Source organism: Perissodus microlepis, chromosome 12, assembly GCF_051167445.1.
Source record: "Perissodus microlepis isolate ML-2025 ecotype Zambia chromosome 12, ASM5116744v1, whole genome shotgun sequence".
In the NCBI taxonomy this organism is placed as follows: domain Eukaryota; kingdom Metazoa; phylum Chordata; class Actinopteri; order Cichliformes; family Cichlidae; genus Perissodus; species Perissodus microlepis.
Window position 1 is genome coordinate 8,200,464 of NC_140472.1, and position 22,301 is coordinate 8,222,764.

The 22,301-nt window shown below is 39.8% G+C and overlaps 1 protein-coding gene across 3 annotated transcripts in view; it reads right to left on the bottom strand.

Moving 5' to 3' along the window:
* LOC146375750 (dual specificity testis-specific protein kinase 1) overlaps positions 1–22,004 on the bottom strand; it is a 28,381-nt gene extending 6,377 nt beyond the window's left edge. Inside the window, exons 1-6 of one of the 3 annotated variants that reach the window (XM_084945158.1) lie at positions 21,697–22,004; positions 6,474–6,515; positions 5,337–5,530; positions 3,534–3,655; positions 1,547–1,595; positions 65–214 (exon numbers count right to left, since the gene is read on the bottom strand). In XM_084945158.1, the coding sequence (XP_084801284.1) occupies positions 65–214; positions 1,547–1,595; positions 3,534–3,655; positions 5,337–5,516 (501 nt within the window). In that variant the 5' untranslated portion in view covers positions 5,517–5,530; positions 6,474–6,515; positions 21,697–22,004. Of the gene's footprint in view, positions 1–64; positions 215–1,546; positions 1,596–3,533; positions 3,656–5,336; positions 5,531–6,473; positions 6,516–20,406; positions 20,474–21,696 lie in introns of all 3 variants that reach the window. The other 2 variants (XM_084945157.1, XM_084945159.1) reach the window with 2 other exon arrangements.
* Positions 22,005–22,301: the final 297 nt, after the last annotated feature.

The window sequence follows — 22,301 nt, forward strand, 5'->3', positions numbered from 1 at the left end:
ACAAACAACAACAACAAACAAATCAATCCAAATCAAAGCAAATCAGTTTAATTGTGTGCCTCACCTTAGAATTGAGGTCTCTGTGATAAATGTTTTTGTAATGCAGGTAGATCATTCCTCTGCTTATATCACAGGCCAAGTCCACCTTCTCTCTCCAGCACAAGGGAACGTCTTTCCTGGCCAGAAGCTCTTCCAGACAGCCACCGTTTACATACTGAAACATCCAGGAAATACATGAAGACTTATTTTTTTACTTTTCTATTAAAAGGTTTTTCTTGTAACAAGAAACTGTCTTCAAAAAATAAAATCATTTTCACGTTATTGTAAAATAAATTAGACAAATTAGTTTATTCCAATGGCTGTGTCTGGATCGGCTTACTTCTCACCCCTTACCCACCCCTGTTGCTTGTCACGTGCTTCATGATGTTGTGTTGTGGACATTTATGTGCTGTTTGTGCAGAGGAGTTTTTTTTGTTTTCTGATGCTGTCCCCCCATAGGAGCCCAGCATGAGTAGAGGTCTCTTCCCCCCCCCCCCCCTCGTCTTGCCCATTGTATTGTACATTTCAGTGTTTTTCCATAATACTACCGGTCTCCGACCTGTCTCCCCATGTGATGTCTGTGTTGTGTATGTAAGGTCGGGGGGGGGGGGACCAAAGCAAATTTTACAAAAATTTGCTTTGGTCCTTATCAATTTATATGAATTAAATATAAAATTCAATGAGTATAACAACGTAAACTATATCAAGACCTAAAATTATATTTATTTATGGCATGGCCGCTTTGAGGTGTTGTTGTTGTTGTTGTTGTTCAGTTATCCTCAAAGACACGAACACTGAAGCCACTACTTCTATTTTGTAAGCTAAATTATTTTTAAGCCTATTTTTGTTGTTTGCTAGTCAAAATTTACATCACCTATAATATTACAGGGAATAGCAGATGAACTTGCTAACTAAGCTAGCTAGCAAGTGATGGCATTACAGCCCTTACCAAAATATCCAATTATTCAAATATTATTTAAAAAATAAACACGATGGAAGGCTCGAGGCAGTTGTCACTAAAGCTACGTGTCGAACAGTGGCGAAGTCCAACTTTTCTAAACAGTCAAGAAGACTTGTTATAAAAACATGCTAGCATACATTGTTGCCCACATAAATACTGTGTCTTCAAGCATTTAAAATAATTCTTAGATTACTGTGGCAGTACATGGCTTTTGTTGCTTTCACCGCCCTGTTATCTGTGTAGAACAATGGCATACTATAAAATGTTGTAGTAAAAAAAAAATTCCATAAAAATAAATGGGTATTCATTCTAAAATGAAAAGATTTTTTTTTAATCAACAAAACATTCTTCTTGAAACAAGAAACTGAGGAGATGTAATTTGTCAGCGTGATAGCAGCAAACCCAGTTTGGTTACCTATGAACTCTTTCACCATTTCATTATCACTCTCAGTTCATATCAGTGTTATTTGTTGTGTTAACAGAGCCAGCCTGCAGGTATACACCTTAACGATGACTCACAATAGGCGAAAAATGAGTGGAACTCACCTCTAAGATTGGATAGAGTTTGTCTTCTTTCACACATATTCCCAAATACCTGGAATAAGCAGAGCTGTGTTAATCAATTGTTTGTCTTGTTATTGAAATAAAGTGTATGGACGTTTATGGAAATGCCACTCAAACCAGAGGGAACAATGTCTACATTACAAGAAGATTTTTGGTGGTAAATTTTTAGAATCTTGTTTGTAGCCAAAACTGTTAACAAATTTGATGAAAACACAAAAAAACATGGTATCAATAGGAAAATAAAGAATGGCATATCCTTTCCTTTATGGATTTGATAGTGTATATAGTAAGGTAGAGTAGATAATCTCATTTGCAACAATACTGATACCAACAGTGCCACCTTCACACAACTTCAAACAGCAGAGCTACAGACAGACAGGCACACAGCCTCTCCCCTCGTCAGTAGCATGTAGTTGTTGTTTACACCAATGTACACTTCAATTAATTTCACAAGGTCAGTAAAGCTCCTGTATCGACAACATTGAAGTATTAAACAGTCATAAATGTTAATCTGGAGGCACAAATGTTAACTGTTTAACTATGAGCCATTAAGCCATGTAAGAAGTCTATTACCAGCTATGGCTAATAATAAAATTATAACATTAGGAGGAACTAGGCAGCTTGTACATGATCAGTCCTGCCCATCTGTAAAGTGACCTTAAATGAACTTAACTGAACTTACATAATAAATTTAGGAACAATTAAAATAAGGCCCTGTTTATTAATTGATTCACACAAACGGTCGACGTCTTTGATAACTCCAAGAAATATCACTCGTATATCTTTTTGACTTTAGCTTACACAGATCGGTGCGTGCAAGGTACTGCTTTCATCACAGCTGGCTATACGATAATGAGCTACTCTTTGATAACCGTACCACTTTGACCTTGCTAAATGGCTAAAGTGCAATTGCTTAGGCAAACATTAAGTCTGCCTGGCTTTGCACCTTATGTCACTGCTGCAGATAAAAGCACCAGGGTCTCATTTACATACATAAGGCTATACGCCATGCTACCAAACTACCAACTTCCAAGTGAAGTATTTTATATTCAGAAACAAAGCTAGTTAAATGACTACAAGTGATTTTTCTCTCTTCCTCTTGTTAGTTCAGATCACATGTACCAATTATATTTAGTTCTGCTACTATGTTCACAATCCCTGCTCTGTGTATCTTTCAACTGCCATGCACCAGCATCATTTTTAATACTACCATAAGCAAAAGAAAAACAGCAGACTTCTTCTCAAAGTTTGCCAGCTAGAATTGCCTGGTTGTTTTTGGCCACTCAGAAATAAAATCACTGTTAAAGCTGTGAACAAATCCAGGACATCTTCCAGCTCATCTAATGTACAACTGTTAATTTGGCAATCTGCAGCCAAAGAGAGCCCATCAAACCTACCTCACTTTTGCAAAATGGATACTTGTGTTTGTTTATTTTGAAATCCCAAGGGGGGAAAAAGCATTACATTAATACTTAACTGATACCATATGAAGGTTATTATATAACAGTGATGAGTGGGTGTGCATTTTGACAAATATTCCTGATGAGAGAACAGATATTCGGATTTTGTGCATATATGGATGTGTTGTATATTTGCCTGCCTTTGTTTATTGTACACGATGCCCTGGAGTCCATTTTTTCAGTAATTGTCAACAAAATTACCATAACACTGTGAACCCTTTAAAACTGTTTAGTACTACTAAATATAAATATGTGTAAAGGTATTGCCATTGCACAATAACTACAACTGCCATCAATCCTGCTACCCAATTTACAGACTGTGAAGCTGTGATGGAGAAAAGAGTGATGAGTGGGAGGGTGTAGAGCCTGGTGAGACAGAGAGGAGAGATTGCATGTGTTGGGAGGGAAATCCTCAAGCGTTTTCTTTTGCTTTTAGCAGAGCAGAGCAGAGCCTACTAGATTAACCACAATAGGAGTACAGCATGCAGGTGATGCGGGAGGGCTGTTACCTGACAATGTTGGGGTGGGAGAGCTTCTGCAGCAGGCTGATCTCTCGTACAATGCTGTCTTGGTCCACATCGTTTTTGTAGATCTTCACTACCATCACTTTTCGATTGGTCCTGTGCATCACCTAAAGGATAGTGGTGGCCGTTAGCAGGAGTGGAAGAAGCGGTGGTTATAAATGCTGAGGCCAGAAGCGATACAGTGGGGATACTGTGACAGCTGCTGTCGCTGCATAACTTATCCACAGCTGCCAACATGTTCACATCAGCAAAAAGGATAATACATAAAACCAAACACATCAGTAGATAATGACAGTAGCACAACTAAATCAAAGTGAGTAAACCAAGGCTACGTTCACACTGCAGGTCTTAATGCTCAATTCCAATTTTTTGATCAAATCAGATTTTTTTGTCTGCTTGTTCACACTACAAATAAAATGTGACAACAAACGCGCTCTAGTGTGAACCCCCAAAGCGGCCCGCATGCGCAAAAGAAGACGTCAGACACAACGCACTCTGTTTAGACCCAGATCAAACAGTATTGTTTGACTGATGGCCTTAATATAAAGACTTGTTTCGGACTTTACGTTTCCCGATTTTGCTTTAAGTTATAAAGTTATTTTGTTATTTTCGTATGGCCTAATACTTATCCTTATTGCTGTTTTAGAGAGGAGCGGTGCTTCAAAGGATAGTTGCAGATTTCTGTCAGAATCTGCAGATTATTCAGTACAAATAAAATGTTCACGTTTCTCCAACGTTGTCTTCCCAACAGTTTCACTGGATGGCCAGGAAGTGTTCACGATGTCTTCTCGGGCACTTCTCCGACGCTGATAATTGGCGTCTGTCTTGTGTCAGTGACGTAAAAGACGGATTTAATGCGACATGACCATTCAAACAGCAGTCGCTTTCTAAAACATCAGATGTGTGTCGGATTCAGTACCACATACGAGTGACCCAGGTCGGATTTGAAAATATCGGATTTGTGCTGTTCACACTGTCATACCATGATCAGATATGGGTCACATAAGAGTCAAAACAGTCGGATTTGATGTGCTTTCGCCTGCAGTGTGAACGTTGTCTGAGTACTCCCAGCAGCTGAAAAGAATCAGGCAAATATAGAAGTGCAAAAAACTGCAGTTCCTCTAATGGCCACTTGATGATGGCTCCAAAAGAGAGTTAATCCCCATAGACTGTCATGTTAAAATACCCAATTTTCTACTATTAAACCACTTGCTCACTGTTTGGTACAAAAAAAAGGCATCTATGGATAGTTTACCAATCACAACTGTACTGTGATTGACTTTTTTAATCTTTATTTGTTTTCATATTAGCAAAGCTTACACATGTTTTATAATTTCAATTTTTTTCTAAGAGGTAATAGTCTTACTCCATCATTGGCATCTCCAAAGCCACAGAGAGCTATTTTAACGATTTACACGGTTGACCACAAACAAGCTTAGCTTTCTAAGTTGACTCAACTGGAACAAAAGTCCAAAATCAGAGAGCACACTCTTTCTGGGCAAAGTGCTGACTTTGACTCACTCACAAATCCCATGGCCTCTTTCTAACTCATTTCATCAGGGGCAAAGTCTAAATGTATAATAGCTCTTCCAATAGCTCTGTTCCAGCAGAAGAATTATGTAAGGTCTCAGCTGGGGTTGAGTACAGAAACCCAAAGGTCCCCGAAGCTGGTGGGCCAATTACAGAATGGCAAGAATGTCCCAATTAGTGGCTTGGACAAAGCAGGGTCTGATGGCATTCGCAGGCTGACAAGGCAAAACAGAAAGGGTGGAGGGGCAGAAGAAATACCTTATAGACTTTGGAGAAGAAGCCACTCCCGATAAGCTCAGCACTGAAATTTTCCCAGAATTCCAGTTTACGGACAGCCGTGCGAAGCTTCTGCCATCGCTCCACATGGTAGTATTTGTCTGAAGACTCACCATAAAGGGTGGGACTGGTGGGCTCTGATGACACATCCACATCACACATCGTGGAGATGTCCGCTGGGAAAACAGAGACTGAAAAGTTAGGGTGAACCCTCTACAAAATAATGTTTTTTTGTCCTGGGATTAGTTATTATAGTTATTAGTTCATTTTCACAACAAACAGGACAAGAAAAGAATCACTTTGTGCCTCTGCAATGTTAAATAAAAAACTCTGGGAATGTAGACAGTCTTGCTAAATGTATTTTTGAAATTAGGCTCATCACCAATGAGACTTAGACTTGAAAGGGCCAATCAGCTAACACTGCTTCTTTCCATCTAGTGTCTTTCTAGGCGACGTCAGGGCAAGTTAAAGCAGGCTTGTACAAAACCTCCACCATCTTCGACTGCATGTTGAAATTACCTTTAGGGCACAAAATCTTAGAAAGCCGCTCCACTGAGTTGGTGGAGGGCTGATGTTGCTATGATGCTCTCCAAAGCTGCAGAGCAGGGACTAAACCTCCCAGCTGTAGACCATGATGGCGGAGCTGGAGTTCATCATCAGGATAACAAACTCACTAAAGAGGCAGCTGGTTATGGCTCCATTATTCAGTTGTTGCAAAGTATATAAATGCCATTCACATGCTCGCAACATGCCCTTAAAGCATCTGTAATAATTATGTTCACACTGTGATAAACATATTCCAACTCTGTTTCAGTTTAAGCGTTATTTTCAATAAACAGCATGCTCTAAAAAGAGTTTTGTCTAACTCCCATTTCTTCTTCTTGCATGTTGAAGTTCTACTTGGAACCTTGTTAAGATTCAACCATGCAAAATATGATTCTTTGCCATTTTTCCAGTGCTCTTAAACTTTTGATCGGGACTGTATATTAGAGCGCATATGTATTTGCTCACTGCTGCTAAACTGAACACACCAACCAAAAGGGCAATTTATGCATTTAACAGCATGAAAGCAACTACAGATCAACGAGACGCTCACAAAAGGTATAATTTCACACTTACACTAGGCAGCATAGATGAGGGAAAACGCTTCCACTTAACAGGCTGCAGCAAAGGTGATAAAAAAAAGATTTTTAAAATGATTAAAATGAGGGCAGGGCTGCTTGCTGAACACAGAATCTTTCTAAAAATTGTTTAGCAACAGTTTCTATCTTCAACACAACACAGTCAAGAGTCATTCTGGACTATCAGTGAATTACTAATAAATAAGACAGTTATATATGTCCTGCATCTGGAGCTAAGACAGTAACAAGAACTTCAAGTCCAGTAATCAGAAGGACAAAGACGAGGAGATTTCTGTTCAACTGTCTTGAAAGTCTGCTTTACGTGAGTTGGAAGAGCGTGTTTATCGTTAGGGCATTGTAGTGTAGTGTCAACATGCCTAAGTCCACAAAAAGACTGGCAGGCAGCAGACATCCACACAGACCCTTACACCATATGATGATGAAGTGATCAGTGTCTTAGAGTTTGCATTCGTGTTCAACTGTGAACTCAGGGCAAGACAACAAAAAAGCCACACACGTACACATACGTACACACACACAGTATACTACTAACTGTATACTGCAAAGTTCCATCATGTGCAAAGTGCTTATCTATTATTTCTAGCTATCCACCCCAACATAGCGGGGGCTATGAATCAGCTCTGAGGTTGTCTACTAGAAACTCCCCACTTAGTGTCTAAGGCTCCAGAGAAGTTATTAAGAGGCAAACTATGCACTGTGGGTTTTGCTGTTTTGTGGGACTTCTGAGTCGACCCACACCCTTTGACCTCCATTCCTCAACCCCCAGCCCAAGTTTCATATTGAAAATCAGCACATAGGGACTATTGAAAGTTTGTCCTGTGCTCTATCCCTGGCCATTAACTTGAAGACCTTTTTGTTTAGACACTCGCATCATTGGTTTTTACTGTTTTACCTTTCGGTTCACTTACTGTGGGCTAACTCCATTAACATTGTTCTCATAAAACTGTAGTTAACGTAATGGTTTTAGACCTATGTAAAAAGATATCCAGTCATGTCAACTTTCTGACTTTACAGTTCTTTCTTTGCAATCCTATGAGGTCTAATTCATCCTAGGTGCTAACCCTGACCCTACACTAGGCTTACCATGGCATAAACTTAGGCCTGGTGAGCCACCAGCCATAGTGCCAAAACTATTAAGCATGGTTTCCTTATTCTCTTCATTCAGTTCTTCAAAATATTGGTTGTAACTCTGGAGTGCAGATGGGTAGGATAACGTTCCCACTGTGAAGATTGCTCTCTGTTCCTTCACAAAGTGGGTAGTCCTGACCCAATTCCAGGCACACAGGGCTGGCGTGACAGCAGTGAAGGTCAGTTTGTTTTTCCCCCAACAACAATCTCAGTTGCCTTTACAATGACGCTGGTGGAAAGCGCGCGCTGACACGCTAAAACAATTGGCAGGGTTTTGTCAATAAAGTCGGGGGAATCAACCCCAGCTATTCACGCTGCTTTTGTTCATTCAGCTTCAGACTAAACAATCACTGCACTTTCAGCTCTGGCACTGTCAGAGAGAAATGCTTACAGTGCAGCCCCATCATCTAACTGTCAATCTCTCCGCATCTCTTTTCTCTCGCCTCCATCCATCATCTCTCTTCCTTATTCATCTTGACTGGTCGGTTCCCAAATTTGTAAGATGAAGGACATCGTGCTCTCGAACCTGTCAGCAAGCTTTTAGATTCCATTGTTGTCACATTATGATGAAGTGTAACTAAATGAAACTAGATGAAATTATTTCTGGCACTGTTGGGGGAAACTTGCAAATTTTACTGAATAACATTAACGAGAACTTCATGTTTCTTTGATCCACTGTCTGTCTCCATCTATCTCAGCCTAAACTTTCAAATGGTCTGTTTTACCATCAAAATGAATCTGATAAGAAACTATAACTATAAAAGCTGCTGGAGTAATTCCCTGAATAAAATGGACTGTGTGAAAAATTTAAAAAATTGAACAGAAGTCCACTTTTGCGCTGTTCCACATTCAGTGAGAGCCACTTTCATTAATTTAGTGGAAGTGTTGTCACATGCGCTCTGCTAACAGTACACTCAGTGAAGCAACATGGCTACGTTTACAGCTGAAGGTAAACACATTGCATGATTTATGTCTCAGTTTCAGATTCTTGTGCGTTTCCACATTCTGTTTCTGTCTGCTTTTCTCATCCTCCCTCTCATTTTCCACTCCGCTGTCTCCAAAGTCATCGCATTTCAGGAAAAGGTGGACATTCCAAGTGTTGCATCACAAGCTGGTTCTGAACTTTTTTAAGCCTTCACTTTAGGTTTACCACTTGTCGTTGTCTTCTACCAGCCACAACATCCACATTTAGATGGCAGAATAAGAATGTGCTACCATACTGCATATTAACTCTTCATCACTGCTATAAAGATTTAAACAGTCTTTCATCAAGCAAAGAATAATTTGGCTGCTCTGGTTACTCCAAGTGATCCATGACAGGTTTAAGAGTTCAAGCTTTGTCTTTTTTCTGTTTTTCCCCAAACATAAGATGAGAAGGTTAGGCAAACAAAATAACGGAATATGTTGTTATCACAACCCGCTGTGAGTTAGACCTGTCTGACCATACACCCCCTCAACAGGAATAGTAATGCTGGCCATGACCACAATGACGTCCTTCCAGCTGATAAGGAATGCCGTTCAAGAAAGTTGCAAAATAAATACCACTTCGCACCAGGGCAACATGTTTCTTCAGTGCTCTGCCTCTCAACATGAGGATTCTCACAGAAGAATGTCAGAAGGATCATACTGGGAAAAGTGCAAATGCAGGAATTTAACGTCATTAGGTGACATCAGTGCAGTGTCTCCCTAGATTCAGGTATTACCACTTGAAGCCAATTTAATAAGAATTACACAAGGGTCTTGGCTGGTATCTTCTCTAAATTAAACCAAACACCAGGTAATGAGCTTGATGACACATTAACTTCCCAAAAGACAAGACTGACAAGTGTAGTCACAAGCACAACACCACGATGTCAGCATGTATCCCTACAGTTATTTACACTTTCAAATCCAAGAAATTGAAACAGATAGCAGATGAGGTTCCACTGACCCTCTTTAGAAGGGTTATTTCAGCCTCTGATCTCAGGTCTGGTGATCTCTTTTCAATTGAAGTGTATCCCGTGATGAAAATATATAAAAAGCTTTCTGTGACCTTCAGATAAAAGCTTGTGGATATCTGATTCTAGCAAGGGATGTAACCATTTCAGGGCTCGCAAAATTTCAAAATCCCTGGTAGCCCTTCGGGCAGGGACTCTTCAGTTTTTGGTAGCCCAAAATAAATTTAAGTAGCCCGAATAAAAAAGAGAGCAATTTTTTGATTGATGTTTTGTTTCCTGTTTTGTTTCCTTATTATACATTAAAGTATAATATTGTAACGGAAACAAAACATTAATCAAAAAATTGTTGAAACACAAATTACAACATTGTATAAAAATTACAATCATCAACTCAAATACTTGGTTCTAATTGAACAGAAATTTCTATGAACTTGTAAGAACTGTGTAGAACATGAATCAGTCTGTGTCAGATCCTGAATTTGAAATTTCCACTGAAGTCACGGGTAAGAGGCAAGTGGAACCAAGATCGAGGCCATTTGCTTTTTGAAGTTTGCAAAGACTGCTAAATTTTGCCAGTGGTAGTTCACTCTTTGCAACATAGTACGCTGTTCTAAACAGATTTTTCAGGTTTATTTTTAGTATGTTTTTTGCAATTGGTGTTTGTTCTGGGAAAGATATTGCAGACTGAGCAATAATGCATTTCTTGCATTTCTCATGGGTTCTAATGGGGGTCTTTCTTAAAATGACTGGTCCCAGTAACAAAGGCGCTTGTCGACTCAGAAATCGAGGGAAAACCAACAACACACCCGGCAGAACATTATGTTATTTACACGGGTGCACATAAGTGGTCCGCATGTGCGCATTTGCTGTCAAAATAAAAGACGCGCACCAGATAAGAAGTTGCAACGCGTGTTTGCGGTTTTGTGGTTCGGAGTCCTTCTGACATTTCTTTGGAGGTGGAGGAACACCAAAGTAATTTCTTAAAGGAGCTTGCTTCTTCGACATCTTTAAGAGTTCTAAACAAATGTCTGTCCTCCTCCAGAAAATCTTATGTACGCAAACACGCGTTGCAACTTCTTATCTTGTGCGCCTTTTTTTATTTTGACAGCTAATGCACCTGCGGACCACTTATGTGCACCCCTGTTTATTATTTAGCTCGTCATATTGCAGCCACAGAAATTCTTTTGTCCATGAAACCATAAAGCTGCACTTTATTTTTTGCCTTATAGTCTGATTTGTCATAACTTTTCCGTTTTGTGGTAAGCTTTTCTTTGGCTGTCACTTCTTCACCCTGACCTGTCTTATTTGGCTCAGCAGAACTAAAATATATATCCTGCTGCTTTTACACACGCACTCACTTAACGCTCAGCGATTCTCTGCGCGATCAACCTCTCACATGTTTAAGCTTGCTGCGGGAGATTTCACTTGTCATGTTTGCATAGTAAGCTAACGATTGATAAGACGATGTCAGAGGAATTGGTGCGCAAATTATCGTCACTCACCAATCAGTACTGTCGCTCTCTATACACAGTTCGCGCGATTGCAAAGTGAAAGCAAAAAAAACAAGCAAATTCAAACGAAATTTCCGAAAAAGCATTGACATATATTTTCCCTTCCTACGATAGCCCGACGGGCAGGGCAGAGATAGATTTTGGTAGCCCGACTGGAAAAATCGCTAGCCCCGGGACGTCGGGCTAGCGATTTTGCGAGCCCTGCATTTGAGAACCAAGTCATCATCACAGAATCATCAGCTTTGAAGAAAAGCAGAACCTTTTCTGGAAACAATGTAAATATTTTTTTTTTTACTGTGTGTCAATTACAACGATTATTTCTTTGTCCAATGATTTTGGAAATCATACAAAAATATATAAAAATAAAAGTTCCTAACCCTATGCTACAAGACTGCAATTGATTTTTCAAAATGTATAAACCGTTACGGTCACCACTGATGTTGACTTAGACCTCTGAGGATTGAAAACATCTCCATAAAATTTGAAATGAATAATTCTGCTGTAATCACCATCATTTGCTGAAGATTTCCAGTGACTGCCAATGTGTCCAGGACTGAGGATGTTTCAACAGAATAATGACCCTAAGTATGCTAGAAAATTAATAAGGAAGAGCCCAACCAGACAAAACGATGGGTTATGGAACAACCTAGCAAAAATCCCACATATGAATCACTCTGAAAAGCTACATGAGCAATACACACATGAAACTCAGAAACATTGTGCAACTGAAGAAATTATGCATGGAGGAGCTGTCAACAATGTAAGCAAGCTGACAATTATACAAAGAGCAATATAAGAGGTCATTTCTGCAGAGTCTGCAAAGAGACTAGGTTGGCTTTATTTACATTTGCCACAGGCAGCTGTACATCTGGTTATATATTTCTGTTCATTTACAAATTCAAAATGTAATAGAAAACCTACAGCTGGAAAAATCAATTGAACATTCAGTGAGTGGTCAGTATTTTATTTAGGATAGACCTCCTGCTCTGACAGACACACACATTTGCTACACAAACAACCTTATTGGTTTCCTCTGTTTTCACACAAAAGCTGAATCTAATGCTAAGCTGACAAAATTCTGTAGAAAGAAAGATCTTTCAAATACAAAGATTCAGCTTTGGACTGCACTAAAATCACAGAAAGAGGAGTGAGCTCACTGAAGAAATTTCAGCTCTGTTTATTACTGAGAAAAGGGTAAAAATATCTGTGGTTTTTGTCAAAAATGATCACACTTCCCTAGGAAAAAAACCCAGTCTGCCAGTTCTGTGAAGAACTGATATTGTAGCCAGAATATGAGTGGATAACATGATCCTCAGAGCCACACTGACTTCAGGCATAAAGCATGGAGATGATGTGGGTAACTGCACCGCAGCAGAGTGTTAATCTGCACGTAACAGCCCTCTAGTCATGACATTTTTGGCAGCAGCCTGGTGCATTAAAGCTGAGCACTTCAACTAGCCTGAGCCAAGCCACAGTAGCTGTTAATTGCTTCATGGATTTTCCAAAGCAAGGTGACGTTTGTCTTGGAGCCACAGGAGCCTCAGAGCTCTGCCTTCATCTGCAAGTTTGCAAAACCAGAGATGGCAGGCTAGAGGATCACTGATGCATCAGACTTGGCCATCAGCTGTGGCTACAATGTAGCTTGCTATCGCCAGTGTATGAATGTGTGAATGTGTGTGTGAATGGGTGAATGACTGAATGTAGTGTAAAGCGCTTTGGGGTCCTTAATGACTAGAAAAGCGCTATACAAATGCAGGCCATTTGCTGATATCAGATCAATAAGGGAGGCCCAGAGCAAGACTATGCATAGCGGTGGCACCCCATTGTCATCAACCACACTTGGTGGTTGACAAAGTAGTGATTCAGCATTACCATTAATACTGCAAGACAGAAAGCCCACCAGAGCTTATCTTTGTATTTTTACATGCTGCAGTGCCATTGGAGCATTTCAAGTTGCTATACATCAATACAACTATTACATCCCAAATTTCAATAATATGTATGCATTAAGTCCATAGTAACTACATAAATCGTAAAAATGTGCAATAAACTACAAAAAAAATGAAAATTGTTTTGTGTTTTATACATTTTTCTAGTTACAGAAATTTCAGAGGTATATCCCTCAGAATTGTAAATGTAAAAAAGTTGCACAAAATAGTTTCCAAACACAGGAAATTTATTTTGAGTGTCTTTATAGTTTCATTTTTGAGATACACTAATTTTTATGAACAGCAGGAAAAATTTAAATAAATATTATTGTGCACAATTTACAACATTTTCCCACAAAAAATGACATCACTTCTGGTTTTTGCAAGAATATGATACACATGTGATAGTTTGCACTGATGTTTATTCCAACGTAGAAAGTGGTATGAACAGCTGATCAGATCGGCAAAGCACGTTTCTGGAAACAATCTTTTTGCTGTTGCCAACAACAACTTTTTAAAAAAATTTTTTTTGCAAAGGCATTAGTGGAAGGAAACTGTGACCTGGGACAAGTTGAATGAATGTAAGTACAAATCCTCCAATTTCCTCCAACTCCTCCAAAAAATGATTGTGAATTTGGTTGCAATTCTACCGGGATTTAAAAATTGTTACGCAAATCGGAAAGCACATGCTCCGATGGGCTTAAAACGGTTAACGGCTAAAAAATACGATCTTTATTTTAATATTCAACCTTTTCTTTAAATCACAACTCATAAAACTCTTAAACCATTCAGAAGCACAAATAAGCACTGGGGCCCGGCCCTGGCCCGGTGGCCTTTGGTACATTGGTGAAACTAAGGACCTCTTTAGCTGGCAGGGAGGTTTTAAATACACTTTAAAACAGCACGCATCAACAACACATGTGAGTGGATGGAGTGGCGTCTTCACACCACCATTCTGTGTTTGCCGTCCGCGGATGGAGGCCGGGAGGAGGAGCTGGCTGTCAGGTCGGGCTGGTGGACTGCTGGGGCGATTGTGGCTCAAGAGTTGGGAGTTCGCCTTGTAATCGGAAGGTTGCCGGTTCGAGCCCCGGCTTGGACAGTCTCGGTTGTTGTGTCCTTGGGCAAGACACTTCACCCCTTGCCTACTGGTGGTGGTTAGAGGGCCCGGTGGCGCCAGTGTCCGGCAGCCTCACCTCTGTCAGTGCGCCCCAGGGTGGCTGTGGCTACAATGTAGCTTGCCATCACCAGTGTGTGAATGGGTAGATGACTGGATGTGTAAAGCGCTTTGGGGTCCTTAGGGACTAACTAAAGCGCTATACAAATACAGGCCATTTACCATTTATCTTCTGCTGCAACGACCAGGGAGGTCTGCTTGTCTCCACCTCAAAGTGAAGGGGACTATCTCCTGGGTTCTGGGGGCTGATTGCCCCTCTGAGGGTATTGGTGCCTGGACCTGGGAGTACACAGTGTGTATGGGGGAGTGTAAATGTGTGTACGCCATCCAATTCTGCACTGTGACAGCTGCTGCTGCATGACCCCTCCCCCAAAGCTCTCCTCTGCTCTTCTCTGAGGAGAAGTGACTGAGGAGAAGTGGCCGTGACTGTCCCTGCAGTGGTCATCATGGGGGGGCCTCTGGATGTCTGGGGCCCAGGTCTCATCATGCCGGCTTTAGGTGCTGACATTAGGGCCTGTGGCTCCCCGCATCCACTATTAGCGCTCACACACACACACAGGTGTACAAACAGGTATGCACAGACACACAGTATCTTGGGCTGCTACTGCCGATAAAATTCAGCATTGAGGTTTCCATCCTCCTCAATGTTTTTACTAACAGCACAGGAATCGTAACCTGTCTTCATTGGTATGTTCCCTGGTGAACTTTTCAGTGGAGGTGTCATTTTCTTGGGTTTTGCTTTTGACCAAGGTGTTTCAAAAAACAGACCTAAAGAAGCACAGTTGCCTTCTTTTCAAGCTCTCAAGACAGCAAGGAGGTTTTTCCTTTCCACTTCTTTTCCACATCTTTCTTCACTGACCTCTCTGTGTGTGTTTACTGTGCTAAAGATCAAGTTACAGGCTTTTGTTTCTTTTTTACCTTGAATCTATTTCTGCTACACCACCCCACACTTTCGCAGCGTCTGGTTTTGTTTTTACTGGAACATCTGGAACATTAAGTGTCAAGTGTCAACAAAAAAAACAATCTCAAGTTTGTACTGTTTCAGTTTCCCAATGCTTTCGTTACAATATAATTAAGAGGATGGAAAGATTCTCAGATACAACAAAGTTGTAATGGTGGTAATTCTGTAATGTGCTCTGCCCTGCGGTATAGTTCTTAATGCCATGGTGAAGTGGTAATGTGGTTGTGGCTCCAACCACATCCCCATGGAAGAAAATTCCATAGTTGCGCACATTTAAGCGTAATCTCTTGGTAATGACTACACAAAAATGATGAGATGATACAGGGGGAGGGGCCAGACACAGACAAACAGTTATGTAGGCAATTTGGTCTAGCCAGGTTAAATCATCGCTGGAGAACAAGATTCATTTTGTTGTGAGATTAAACAGTAAAACACTGAAGAGTATATATAAATGTTTAAATAAGTTTATTTGGCATCTCTTGTAGTATCTGTTGTTTTAGTAGCTGCGTCACTGCCTCAAAGACGAGCTAGCATACTCGGGTTGTGCCAACAAATAATATCAGTGATCGCCAGTGGCAACAGCTGGCCAGGCAAGGCAATGTTTTGAAAATTTCATTTCCCCGTTGATGCATGAAATTATTATTACAAGATTCAAAATCAACTGAATCTGCCTCATTGTGGTTTTATGTCACACCTTGCAACACAGTTGTGCATAAGTGAAAGTACACAGGTTCATACTGAGAATTCTGTGCTACTTTGAAATTAATGTGTGTGGAACAGCGACACTGATCTCTGATTGCCCGACTGATTCTTTTCTTTTGTTTCTTTCCCTAAATCGAAGCATAATGTGACTGTGCATTTGCAGAGACACGCACTTACATCGTCTCCTAAACTTTTCTCCCCTCTTGGTATTTGCATGTGTGAAAAGCTCTGCTGTGTACAGGAATGGCAGGTGAAGCTCACAGTAGAGACAAGATATTTTACACAATGCTTACACACAGCATGCATTTTGATTTATTGAGCTAAAAGAGAAGGGTATATTTTATATTAATATAAGATTTAATTTAAGACATGGTAACATGTAGCAACCAAACCCCCAATTAAGCAACAGTAAACTAATTAACTGAAAAGCAAATAAAACAAACACTTAAAATGGCATTTGTTTAAAACCACCTCAAGCTGTTGCACTGTTATAAGTTGATTGTAACCATAGATCCACTGAGAACTTTCACCAGCACATGTGACCCATATGGTACCCATGCAGACAGTGGCGTAAAAGGATTGCATGTGTCTATGCGCATGGTCTATAAAACGTCAATTAATGTTCATTGATCAACCAAAATTCTTTGGTTTTTCCAAATGCAATCAGGCCATCTGGGAGTCTCACCATATTAGCGAGTGTCTCTCTTTCTCTCTGTGGTTATGCATGGCATGCAAACAAACAGTGAAGATTCTATTCCACAACAGAGTGACACCCAACCGCTTATGGAAACACTGGGCAGAGAGATGCCTCACTCTATATTTTCTTCTGAAAAAGAAAAATGCCATTTGAGAACAAGACACCACTTGTACAAGATGGCTGAGTGGGCTGAAAACAGCGCTGGAGGTCATACAAAATGTGGAAACAGCACAATGTATCTCTGTCCCCTTCTACTGCCTCCCACCATCGCTGCAGCAACACTGAACTCATCCAGTGTTTGAGCCAAACATCAATGTTTGTCAACTTCAGGCTATATAGGAAAAAAGTGCATTTCCACCCCAAGCGACCAACGAAGACGAGTTGTCTGACTGGATAAAGTGTGGCAATCACTTTGTAAATTTTTGATGTTTCAAAATCAAAGATGGCTACAGTAAACATGCTCACCTTCAAGCTTCACAACGTTGATAATGTGCATTAAACTTTCTATAAGAGAGACAAGGGGATAAACAAACTCGCCACCTAACTCAGCTCTTTGGCTAAGGCATAAAAACTACTTGATGTTGGCTGATGCATCAAAACTAGTTAGTTGGTATAAGTAAAAAATTATGGTTTGGGTTTAGAAAGACCCTTTCGCAATGTTAGCACATTAAAAAGTGCTGATGTTACTTTCTGTGATATTTTACACCACAGAGAGCAGATATGAGGAAAACAACATGAGATTTTAGAGATGACATTCTCAGCATTTACCACCTGCAAGATGAGCACTTAGTTTAGTCGAGATGCACTCATCAGTATGATTTTATATAAAAATAAAACAAAACACGTGTGTATATCATAGAATCCTCTCCACCACAGCAAGTCTGCTTATAAAGAAATCCTTCCCTCGGTGATAGATTGAGGCAAACACCACTGATTACTTAAGAACTGCTTTTTAAATGGATGATCCATCTTACACAATCAGTGCAAACATGAGCCCTGCAGCTAAGCAGCCAAGATTCCCAGCCATGTAGCAGAAGTGTGAAGGTAAACAAAAAGGCGGTAAAATTCTGACCTTGAAACAGCACGCCGATTACAACGCCAGCGGCTAACAGAGATAATAATCTAAATACAAATTTATTTAACTCACTGCCCCTACAGACCATTGAAAAGAAGATAAGCCTGACGTCATCAGAAAAACTCCAGATATAAATTCTGTGTGAGCAAGCAGTAAAATATTTTATTATATTTACATATGGTTCTTTGTCTAAAATGTCAAATGGTAACTCTCAGATGTAGGTGTTTGTTTTGGCCAGCGATTAGCACAATCTCATATCTTTTGTAATACGTAATAGAGACAAACCCAGGAGTTCAGGGACAACAATGTAATGGGAAAACAACTCAGGGCAATTATCTATGTGACCCAAAGAGTTCAAAGCTAAATAAATAAATGAAGAAACAGAAAAAATCTATAAATAAAATTGTATTTTACTACTTTCATGTTATAATAGCAATATTATTGCAAAGTTCTTTTTATATTTCACACCACTGATGTTGTTTCTGCTGCAACACCTTTCAAGAAATAATGTTAAAACTCTAAAAGTTTGCTCGCCAATTAGCACCTGTAAGCTAGAGCAACATCAAAGCCAAACCTATTCCAAATCAATTTATTTACACTAATAGAACATTTTTTTAACTATCTAACAAGCCAACTAGCTTGGTCTACTTATGAGCTTAAGTACCAAAGAGAATACAGAATCGGGAACAGCGATGGGCAGTAACGTGTTAAGTAATGTGTTACTGTAATCCAATTACTTTTTTTTCAAGTAACGAGTTAGGTAAGGGATTAATATTGCGAAAAAAGTAATTCGATTCTTGTTACTTTCTCGTAAGAACGCTGCATTACTGCGTTACTAAACTGTGATTTTGTTTGTGAGAGTATCTCATGACAATGACGTAAGCGCATGCAACCTCTGTGGCAGCAACAGACGTGTGTAGATCAACAGAGTACGACCATGCAGCATTTAAAGCTTGGAAGTACTGACATTACTCTGAGTAAAAAAGTGTACACCGCTGTACACTCTGCATGGAAAGAAAATTTTCTACAGCGAAAAATGAAACTTCTAATCTGAGCAAGCACCTAGCACACTGTCATGGGAATGTGACATTCACAGAGAAACCCTCGGATCCCCCCGCTGACATGACTGCGACACCGGGCAAATCTCCACCAGCCCCACTCCTGCTAAACAGGTGACAACAGATTTAAGAGCAGCAGGACTTAGTGTTGCTGAATCTTTTCATTTTATTTATTTTTGTTCTGTTTTACTTGCATCAATTTGAAAGAGTGAGTGTAAACACAGAAAGAATATTTTATTTTATATGCTGGAATATGCAGAAAATAGGTTTAAATGTTAAACCTATTTTCTGCATATAATTTAATTTTTGCGTGATTTAATGTGCATAAAATTAAAAGATTAAAGCCAATAAAACACATTTTAAAAAGAGACTTTTTCATTTGATTCAATTTTATATGATGGATTATGCAGAAAAAAAATAGAATTGGGCTGACAGGTCTATTGCTTTATTACCTATTTAGGTTGTGTATCGTGTTTTTAAAAAGTAACTAAGTAATAAGTAACTAATTACTTTTGAAAATTAGCAATTACTATTGCTATTTTCAAGTAACTTGACCAACACTGACAGGGAATACAGTGTTGATAATTCAGACTCACCTCTACTACATTAAATATGATTAAAGAGAAAAAAAGATCACAAGTGAAACTAGCCAACAGAAGCTAGTTATTCCAGCTATCACAGCTAATGTGGGAAAGCAGTATATTTGCTCCAATTGGTAGTGAGTTCAGTCACTCGCCTCAAAGCCTATATAACTTCAAAGATGTCAAGTGGGTAGGTCTTTAAATAAAAGTTAGTTCACCTGTCAAGTTCTACCCATGCCATTTCGCAGCAACTAAATTACAATTTGTGGAGGAAAGTAAGGAGTAATTAGTTAAGTATTTGTAGTTCATTTCTGTACAAGCGATTCATAATTTTCATATCGATGCTACTCGCCATATTACTAAAAACAATAATATGCAGTTGCAGTTAATTGACAGCTTGACCCAAGTTAATTGCAAACTGAGTGCACATTGACAGCAGCCTGATAGCAGACTGACAAAGCCGTCTTAATGCATGCAATGCAAGTCAACTGCGAGTGTTCACAAACCTGGTTCCTGTTCTTAAAGCAGCCATTTCAAAAGGTAAGAACAAACCACAAGTTCATCGCATCGTGGGTTAGCAATTCATTAACAGGTTTTCAGTGTCACAAAGTTGGCTCTCTTTTTAACGCAGATGGATCATCACTGTAACTTCTAACCTGCTCCAGTGCAGATTATCATTATTGTGATCATTTTATAAAAACTGACATGTTATTTTAGCAAGTCACCAAGTCAAATGCAGACATTTGTAGCTGGTAACTTCAAGCCTACACAGGATGTGTTGAACATGGAGCCCAGGTAACGGGACACCTCTGTAACGCACCATCTCTGGACACATTTAGACAGGCTGCTGCTGAGCAAAGTCTTTCTATTTCAGAACATTGCAGAGCTAGACACAAATACCCTACAGCAGATTCACCTGCTTAAAGCAAGAGTCCATCAAATACACACTTATTTAACACATACAGCCGCTGCTGTGGAGGTGACACACTGACAATACGGTAAGCAGTGCAGCACCGAAACACATCACAGCTCGAGACGAGTGATAAAGTTGTGATTTCTCAGTTCACTGTCAGATTGCTTTGGAGTCGTTGGATTTACAATCCATTGGCAAACAACATGAAAATGGAATGAAAATTCATTAAAAATCTTAATACTTACTCCACTGATTTAATAAGCTATTCATGTGCATCTTGTAGTGGAACAAATCCAGAAGCCTCTGCAGAAACTGAGGAGGAACCACAGTCAAAAAGCACACACACACACACACACAGCCTTTTACAAAGACAAGACAAGAGAAAAACAAGCAAGCAAGCAACACTGAACAATAACACAAACACTGATTGACAGACAGGACACTGAACTACGAGACAGCTGTTACTTCATGCATTATGGTTAAAAAGTGCTAAAAAAACAAAATCAGTGCCTTTGCACAAAAAGACATACAAACCTTCCTGTTCATGATTATTATTATTATTATTCATGATGCTGAATTAACACCACTGTCACAGTGGTCCACAACCCATGTGACCTGTGATCCTTCCTTATCAGGAGAGTGATAAGTGATTTGAGTGAGTGATTTTTTTTTCTTTCCAGGAGAGTTATAAACCTTAAAAAGCAAAAACATTAACCTTGATTTTGAATTCTGTACTTTAATTGGAATATCAATATTTTGACCAGTGTAAAAATTAGCAGCTAATGCTAGCAAGCTTGAGTAACAAGCAGCATCCATAAACTGTACAAGTGCAGTTGAATGGTCAGTACCTCACACTAGGCCACATCATTTGTCAGAGAACAGCTCAAACACAGCAGAGACATCCACTTTAGCAGCTTCACTTAGCAGAATTCACTCGTTAAAGAGTTGCCATAAAAATGAAAACTATCCATAAAGGCCAACATTTTTTGTACCATGTTACACGCATGTGTTTGAATCCTGTTTAAAGTGGCCACTTTGAAATAAGATTCTATGGGGATTGACTCATTTTTAGAGTCAAAGTCAAGTGGACATTAGAGAAACTGCAGCTTTTTGGAACTTTGTCACTGGTTTCATTTCTCAGCTTAGAAAGCTGAGGTGACACTTTTAAATGGATCTGTCACCATGCTAAACAAATTTGATATCACACATTATAATTAGTCCTGTTGCCAAACTGTAAATATCTGTTAAGACAGCTTTAAGGATGTGCACACCTAACCACAAAGCACGTTTCCTTTTTCTCTCTTCTATCTGACTTTAAGTAAAAAAAAATGGCCCCTCTTCAGAGTTTCTGGGGACCGCACTATGAATGACTACCCCTGGGTTGGAAACCAGTGGGCACTATCACAGTTTGGTGTTTTCCATTGTAGTCAATATTAAGTTCGGATGGTGCTGAGCATTTCGCGCCTAGTGGCAGACAAACTTTAGTTTTAACCGTTTAACATAATCCACTTTCTGTTAAATCGTCCAGCACTTACATAGACTGAGTCCCAGCGTCGATGTGCAGATCTGCTTTAAAGTGTCGCTGAAATACTTGGCATCATATATCCGCTCTACTTCGCTGTGTGTGCAGGAAGTCGCGGTTGTTTTGGTAGCTTTCTTCACAGAGCGCGGGTGGTAAAGTCAGCTCACGGCGTCGGTGTTGAAACGAGCCTCGCTAATGCAAATGCATGTTTCATGTGTTGTCTTAGGAACCAGCTTCACCAGCACGTCGGTGGATGAAACTCCACCCACGAGGAGAGGAGGCCGGCCAGCGCGGGCAGGCAGGGAGACAGCCTCAAAGAGTCAGCCTCAAAGAGTCTGTGTTGATGTCGGGAGGATACTGAGGAAATGATGAACATTTTCACATACAGTGGCGATTTTTGTTTTTTACAGGCGTTATGACACACTGGATTTAAATGTATTGTTAGAGGGCAACTATTGTACTTCAAGGACCCTGCAAGCCTGTGCTGAGTCTTCACAACAATACTGACTATAAAGGATACAGTGCTGTCACAGCTGTTCGTACTGATGAGAAGTATCTAGATACAGCACAGAGGTGGGAGTGTTTTGAACAATGCTGAGTACTGGCTCAGAGCATAAA